Source organism: Bombina bombina, chromosome 1 (genome assembly GCF_027579735.1).
Source record: "Bombina bombina isolate aBomBom1 chromosome 1, aBomBom1.pri, whole genome shotgun sequence".
NCBI lineage: Eukaryota > Metazoa > Chordata > Amphibia > Anura > Bombinatoridae > Bombina > Bombina bombina.
In genome coordinates this window covers 1,026,566,895-1,026,575,405 of record NC_069499.1, presented here as the reverse complement: position 1 = coordinate 1,026,575,405, position 8,511 = coordinate 1,026,566,895, and the positions used below count along the sequence as shown (strand labels likewise).

The following is an 8,511-nucleotide window of genomic DNA, read 5'->3' as shown; positions in this document are numbered from 1 at the left end:
TCACCCAGATCTCAGGGGGGAATGGGAGTCCCAAATCTTGAGTTGTATAGACAGGCAATTGTTTTACAGAGGGTTGTGGACTGGAATATTCACTACCAACACAAACGCTGGATTCCCTTAGAACATCTAATTCACCAAAAGCCTCATCTAGGCAGACTGTGTTGGGACATTTCCAACAAACCCCAGCTCAAAACTGATATTAACCCGATAACGAGTGAAACATTTAGGATATGGGACAAAATCATTAACACATCCTTATTTATCTCCTCCAAACCATCCCCACTGACGTCCCTTCTGGAGAATGGGGAATTTATATTGTACCCACCTACTACCATGATAGACCCAGTAAACCAAACCACAGATATAGCAGTACGGACCATGATCGCAAACGAATCAATTCGCACACAGTCAGATCTGATTGCAGATGGGCATGAATGTTTCTCCAATTGGTTCACATACCGACGAGCTAGAAACTATATACTTAAACACAAAGACTACAATAATCTGTCTAGACCGTTGACAAATTTTGAATCCTTATGCATACAAATGCCACCACTCAGACATACACTATCCATGATTTACAAACTATTATCCCAGAAACCCCCGGGGTATATACCACTATTTTTGGAAAAGTGGGAAACAGACCTAGGTATTATAATATCACCCCAAACGAGCCACGCCATACTACAAGCCACTAGAAAATCATCTATCTCATCCTCTATCCTAGAAATTAATTTCAAACTCTTACATAGATGGTACTTTACCCCAAAGAAGCTACACAGATTATTTCGCTCCCATCCAAACACATGTTGGAGATGCGGACACGTAGATAGTAATGATGCACATATGTGGTGGTGGTGTAATGATATTCAAAACTTCTGGCGACACGTAATTAAAGAAATAGAATCCATCTTGGAGATTGTTCTCCCTCTGGACCCCTTGATATGGCTTCTAAATAAACCCCCAAACATTAAACATAAACCTTACTTAAGGTTATTCATGATAATGACAAATGGAGCGAAACTACTAATAGCCAAAAATTGGAAAAGTAATAAAGGCCCCTCATTGGATATGTGGGTTGACAAAGTTACAGACCTTTTAGACCTTGAAGAATATTATTACCTCAAGAATGCCAAAATTGATACCTACGCAGAAATATCCCAAATCTGGGAAACTTACATACATACAAAGTAAACCTATAGATATACCTCCAACTGGTTGCGGGCGGGACGGGACTCGCCCACCACTATCTCTCCCTTTTACTTTTTTTGAAAACCCTTTATTCCTTTTTTCTTTCCCTTTAAACTAATGTGATAAATTCATATGACCAGAATTCTTAGCTCGTACATGTAAACATATGAAAATATAAGACAACTATTGAACATGTATACTGGAGGAGCTGCGTCTCCCATTTATTGTATGTTATTTCATTATTTTCAATAAAGTTGTTGAAAAAAAAAAAAATCACATTCAGTTTAAAACTTATTATCTTATATCTGTATATAGATATATCTGTATTATTATTTTTATTTAGTTCAGAGCAAAAATGCATTGTGGAATCAAATGTGATAATAATATTAGCTTATAATGAACTATAATGAAGACAATTGTTTAAATAATGTGTAGCATTGTCACATTTCTTACTTAGATTTTCATATCTAAAAAAATATCTAGCACATTGTCTTAATGTGAGTTGAATGTACTTTTTTTTTGCTATCATTTTTTTTTCTTTCTTTTAAAACACCAGAATTTTTGTTGTTTTAAAAGAAAGATAATCCCTTTATTACCCATTCCCCAGTTTTACATAACCAACACTGTTATAGAAATACACTTTTTACCTCTGTGATTACCTTGTATCTATGCTTCTGCCAACTGGCCCCTTATTTCAGTTCTTTTGACAGACTTGCATTTTAGCCAATCAGTGCTCACACCAGAGTAACTTCACGTGCATGAGATCAATATTATCTATATGAAACACATGAACTAATGCCCTCTAGTGGTGAAAACTCATCCAGATTAGAGGCAGTCTTCAAGGTGTAAGAAATTAGCATATGAACCTCTTAGGTTAAGCTTTCAACTAAGAATACCAAGAGAACAAAGCAAAATTGTTGATAAAAGTAAATTGGAAAGTTGTTTAAAATGACATTCCCTATTTAATTCATGAAAGTGTTTTTTGGACTTGACTGTCCCTTTAACTAGAAAGTGCTCTAATGTTCACTTTTGCCTTTCATCACTAAGCTGCTGGTTGTCCTCAACTAGAGAGATTAAATAAACCTCCAGCTGCACACAAAATAAAATAGACCTTTATTTTATTTGTTCCACCAGGTCCAGCAGTCAAGCAGGATTAAGGGCTAGTGTTGGACCCTGTGGAAAAAATTAAATAAAGACCCCTTTTACATTTTTATGCAGCTGGAGGTTTTTTAAATTAGCTAATGTGGATAGGCTTAGTAAGCATCCTCTGTGATTTGCACTTATATAATGCTGTCTCCTCTTTATGAATATTACTTGTGTTTAGCAAGATACCATTAGTTCATTGCTGCTGTGGAGATCTTTGTAACCTTTGCGAGGATTAAGCACATAGTTATGCACAAGCACATTGTTATAATAAAGTTTTTTAACACATTAGAGCACTTTTATGTCCATTTTAAACCCCCTATTGTTACTCTTGTTTTTTTTCACCATGATTCCTCATTTAATTATATATATCTATCTCTCCTACTCTCTCTCTTTCTATGTCTTTCAGTCTCTCTGGTGATAAAAGTAAATTGGAAAATTGTTTAAAATTACATGCCATATCTGAATCATGAAAGTTTATTTTGGACTAGACTGTCCCTTTAATTGCTTACTAACTTTTAGAGTTCTGCATATTTTATACTTTTTCAGTTATCATTCTGTTATTACTTGTTAAGAAAACAAATACACTGTAGTTTAGTGTACTAAATGACCCAAGAAATCATGATACAAAATATATTTGTAAATAGTAATTAGTTAATTAGAAAAAAGTACTATCAGAATGTCAAGGCAATATTATTGCTCTAAGGAAAAAGTGAATTAAAAGCCAGCAGTGCCTCTGTATTAATTTAACTTTAAGCAACAAACAAATATTTATGGTTATCTGTTTATTTCTATCATAGGAAAAAGATATGTTGTTCTTTTGGAAAATGCTGCTTATATGCAGCTTGGCAATACTCCCCCAGAATTGTGTGCTTTCCAGACCTCATGGAAAAGTGTTCTCAAGTGAAGCAACTCCTTGGGATGGTGGTAAGTTTAAGTATTCACTTCAGTAAGCACAAAATACACACATTTGTTTATTAAACATAATTTTCTAAGCAAATCGTTCCATTACTTTGATATAAGGACCTTTAAAGTCTACTATGTACAGTTTACCAGTATTATTTTTATTAAAATATACTGGAACATATATTCCACTACACAAAAACAAAAAAAGTGAAAAATATACATAAACCTGCATACACTTATAACAATTTAAACTGAAGTTCAGTGAGGGGTGGACATATTTTTTATTGCTACTATTAAAAATAATATAAGGAAGGAGGTTAAAACTCATTGATTTCAATTCAAAATAAATACTCTGCAAGGTAGAATTAAAAGACTAGTTCTATATCATATCTAATTGTCAAATCACAATTACAAAATCAAAATGATTCTACAATAGTTTGAGTTCTAAGTATAAATTAGAGGTTCATTGTAGTATATGTCACAGTATTCCTCACAGATCTAACCCTAGGATTTTGTGAACTCCTTATATTAAACTATAGCTTGTTTTGATTTTCTTAACCTCCATATTTTTCTTTATTGTCCACCCCCTTATTGAATTTCAGCTTATATTGTGTTTGTTCTGTTTAGTGCCTAATATTTATTTTCCATTTTTTTAGCATATAGCACCCCTCACATATTTATATTGTTATTATTTATTTATCTATCATTTATGTAGCGCCACAAAATTCAGTGCAATGTATTTCAGTATTTCTATTCTTGAGCTGAATTTATCTGCCTTTAACTCCTTTTGCAGTTATGTGCAAGCAACAGTGCAAAAATAAACACTACAAAACCTCCGAGCATTGTCTGCTTGTACTTGTATTCAATTGTTGGTTTTTTTACATTTGAATGTTTGATTTCATTTTATATTCTCATAAATGTTTTGTTTTTTTATTTCAACCTTTTGCATTTTCCAGTTTACCTAGGAGACTTGATACAATCTGCTAAATTAGTTGTTATCCATTAATAAGAATATTGATTACTTTAAATTTACATAACAGTTTTTCTTTCAATGTTTCATATGTTATGCATCAATTATTTTGCATTTGTCTATTATACCACAAACATCTAATGCTTTATTTTTATTTTATTTTGCCCCTGATGACTGTGATCTAATGATCAGTAAAAGTAACAAGCAAGACATCTGGAGGAGCAAATCATGGATGGACTATGTCAGGAAATGGAAACTCTGGTTCTAGTTGGAACATGGCTCCTAAGAACAACTGGGAAAAGTCTAATTTTGCTAGTAGTCAAGTAACTAGTGTTAAGGATCAGCCTAGTTCTAGCTGGTTTACATCTGAGGATAGTAATAAAAATATTGATTCTATAAATTGGAATATGAATGGAAGAGGTGATGGTGTTCAGTTGGAATTTACAAACACTGGTGATAGTACGTTCAGTTTTCCTAGTGGAGGTGAGCTATTTAGTATGGATGGTGCAGTTGTTTCTGGTGGCAGTTTTGAAGGAACTGCTGGTGGTTTAGTAGGGGGCTTTTTTAGCAATGGTTTTATAGAAGGGGAATCTGGTGGGGAAGTTATTAGTAGTGGTGGTAAAAAAGGTAAAGGTAAAACGGTGCAAGATGGAGTTGTTGATGGCAATAGAGAAACATCACATAGTAAGGAAAAGAAAGGTTTTCTTGGTAATAGTTTAGGTGGAAAGAAAAAGCAGAAAGGATCAGAAGGTGAACACACTGGTAAAAAAGTTAATAAAGGTTTGCTTGGCGGAGCACTAAACTTGGCTAATGGAAATGGAATAATTGAAGGTGTGGTAGGTGGCATAAGAAATCTTGATATTGATGGGATAATGGAAGACTCTTTTAGTGGTGTCCAAGGAGGAAGTCTAGGTGGTGGATTGTTGGGAGGTATACTTGCTGGAGATAGCTTAATAGGAGGTGTTGTTGGAGATGGTGGCTTGCTGGATGGTGCTCTTATTGGAGATGGTGGCTTGATGAGTGGCGTTCTTGGAGAAGAAGGATTGGTGGGAGGTGTTCTTAGTGGAGCTGATGGATTGCTTGGAGGTGTTGGTGGAGATGGTGGTTTGCTAGGAGGTGTACTTGGAGGTGATGGATTGCTGGAAGGTGTTCTTAGTGATGATGGTGGTTTCTTAGGAGGTGTTCTTAGAGATGATGGATTGCTGGGAGGTGTTCTAAGTGATGATTATGGTTTGTTAGGAGGTGTTCTTAGAGATGATGGATTGCTGAGAGGTGTTCTTGGTGATGATGGTGGTTTGCTAGGAGATGTTCTTGGAGATAATGGATTGTGGGGAGGTGTTCTTGGAGGTGTTGTTGGTGGAGATGGTGGTTTGCTAGGAGACTTTTTTGGTGGGGATGTGCTAGGAGGTGTTATTGGAGATGATAGATTGCTAGGAGGTGTCCTTGGAGACCATGGATTGCTTGGAGGTGTTCATGGAAACAATGGATTGCTGGGAGGTGTTCTTGGTGGAGATGGTGACTTGCTAGAAGGTGTTCTCGGATATAATGGATTGCTGGGAGGTGTTCTTAGTGGAGATGGTGGTTTGCTAGGAGGTGTTCTGGGAGATGATGGATTGCTGGGAGGTGTTCTTCGTGGAGATGGTGGTTTGCTAGGAGGTGTTCTTGGAGATAATGGATTGCTTGGAGGTGTTCTTGGTGGAGATGGTGGTTTGTTAGGAGGTGTTCTTGGAGATAATGGATTGCTTGGAGGTGTTCTTGGTGGAGATGGTGGTTTGCTAGGAGGTGTTCTTGGCGATGATGGATTGCTGGGAGGTGTTCTTGGTGGAGATGGTGGCTTGCTTAGTGGTGTTCTTGGAGATGATGGATTGCTGGGTGGTGTTCTTGGTGGAGATGGTGGTTTGCTAGGAGGTGTTCTTGGCGATGGTGGATTGCTGGGAGGCCTTCTTGGTGGAGAAGGTAGCTTGCTTGGTGGTTTTCTTGGAGATGATGGATTGCTGGGTGGTGTTCTTGGTGGAGATGGTGGTTTGCTAGGAGGTGTTCTGGGAGATGATGGATTGCTGGGAGGTGTTCTTGGTGGAGATGGTGGTTTGCTAGGAGGTGTTCTTGGAGATAATGGATTGATTGGAGGTGTTCTTGGTGGAGATGGTGGTTTGCTAGGAGGTGTTCTAGGCGATGATGGGTTGCTGGGAGGTGTTCTTGGTGGAGATGGTGGCTTGCTTGGTGGTGTTCTTGGAGATGATGGATTGCTGGGTGGTGTTCTTGGTGGAGATGGTGGTTTGCTAGGAGGTGTTCTTGGCAATGATGGATTCCTATGAGGTGTTCTTGGTGGAGATGGTGGTTTGCTAGGAGGTGTTCTTGGAGATAATGGATTGCTTGGAGGTGTTCTTGGTGGAGATGGTGGTTTGCTAGGAGGTGTTCTAGGCGATTATGGGTTGCTGGGAGGTGTTCTTGGTGGAGATGGTGGCTTGCTTGGTGGTGTTCTTGGAGATGATGGATTGCTGGGTGGTGTTCTTGGTGGAGATGGTGGTTTGCTAGCAGGTGTTCTTGGCGATGATGGATTGCTGGGAGGTGTTCTTGGGGGAGATGGTGGTTTGCTTGGAGGTGTTCTTGGTGATAATGGATTGCTGGGAGGTGTTCTTGGTGGAGATGGTGGTTTGCTAGGAGGTGTGTTTGGCAATGATGGATTGCTGGGAGGTGTTCTTGGTGGAGATGGTGGTTTGCTTGGTGGTGTTCTTGGAGATGATGGATTGCTGGGTGGTGTTCTTGGTGGAGATGGTGGTTTGCTAGGAGGTGTTCTTGGCGATGATGGATTGCTGGGAGGTGTTCTTAGTGGAGAAGGTGGCTTGCTTGGTGGTGTTCTTGGAAATGATGGATTGCTGGGTGGTGTTCTTGGTGGAGATGGTGGTTTGCTAGGAGGTCTTCTTGGTGGAGATGGTGGTTTGCTAGGAGGTGTTCTTGGAGATGATGGATTGCTGGGTGGTATTCTTGGTGGAGACGGTGGCTTGCTTGGGGGTGTTTTTGGAGATGATGGATTGCTGGGAGGTCTTCTTAGTGGAGAAGGTGGCTTGCTTGGAGGTGTTCTTGGAGATGATGGATTGCTGGGAGGTCTTCTTAGTGGAGAAGGTGGCTTGCTTGGGGGTGTTCTTGGAGATGATGGATTGCTGGGAGGTCTTCTTGGTGGAGAAGGTGGCTTGCTTGGGGGTGTTCTTGGAGATGATGGATTGCTGGGAGGTCTTCTTGGTGGAGAAGGTGGCTTGCTTGGAGGTGTTCTTGGAGATGATGGATTGCTGGGAGGCCTTCTTGGTGGAGAAGGTGGCTTGCTTGGAGGTCTTCTTGATGGTGGCTTGCCTGGATTAGATTTGGTGGGTAATCTTTTGGAGAATTTTCTCGGTGGAGATATGCTTGGAGGTCTAATTGGAGGGTAAGTAATACATAATAATGAATGATACATGTTTAACAAATGTTAGAATGTAGTATTTAAATGAATGTTCAAAAATACAAAGCAAGCTTAGAACTGTAGCATTTTAAAACCTGTAAAATAAGGTTTGATCAAATTAAACAAATGTTGCAATACTTTTGTGATAAAGGTATCCTCTACAATGGTGGGGGATTTTTTGTATTTATTAGCTATCCTGTCAATATAACTGAATGTGTAAACTATTATATGGCACAGTGTCCATATGATATAAAGGGTATATATTTTATTGTACATCAAATAATTACTTTACAGTTGTGAAAATATTAAAAAAGGAATGTATGCATGAACATAAACCAGGCAACTAACACAAATAAACATGATTTGTATTGTTCATGGTGTCTTACACAATACTGATTGATATTACTTGAATATCAAATGTAAATTCCTTTAGCATTTCCCTCAACAAAGGAGTGTGGTCTCTAGTAAATGTTACATACCATATAAAGAGGGCATGACTTAACTCATCTCAATAATTATAACTGCTTCTTATATGTTTTTAACCAACTGTTCGATTAAAATTACTTTGGTTAAGATGAACATTGCTAAAAAAATAATAATGGAAATAGGAAAATATGATTCGCTTATTTATTTGCATAATGTTTCTTCAATAAATATTTTGAAAAACAATGGTCAACTGCTGATCAAGCATAACAGTAAATTTATATCATAGAATTATGAAAGTTTGAATAAAAAGATAATTTTATATACCTTATCCTAGCAACATAGTTGTCAATGTTGTCTATGTGAGTGTGCTGACTCCATAACATCAAAATATACTTAATTTAAATATATGTTAATATAATGATGAGTAAATATAATGAGC

General features: G+C 37.8%; 1 protein-coding gene across 1 annotated transcript; it reads right to left on the bottom strand.

The window, feature by feature from the left end:
• Positions 1 to 6,635: 6,635 nt before the first annotated feature.
• On the bottom strand, positions 6,636 to 7,661 carry LOC128662643 (uncharacterized). The gene has a single exon (XM_053716509.1). It carries the CDS (start codon positions 7,659 to 7,661, stop codon positions 6,636 to 6,638), a length of 1,026 nt encoding a protein of 341 aa, XP_053572484.1.
• Between the last annotated feature and the right edge of the window lie 850 nt (positions 7,662 to 8,511).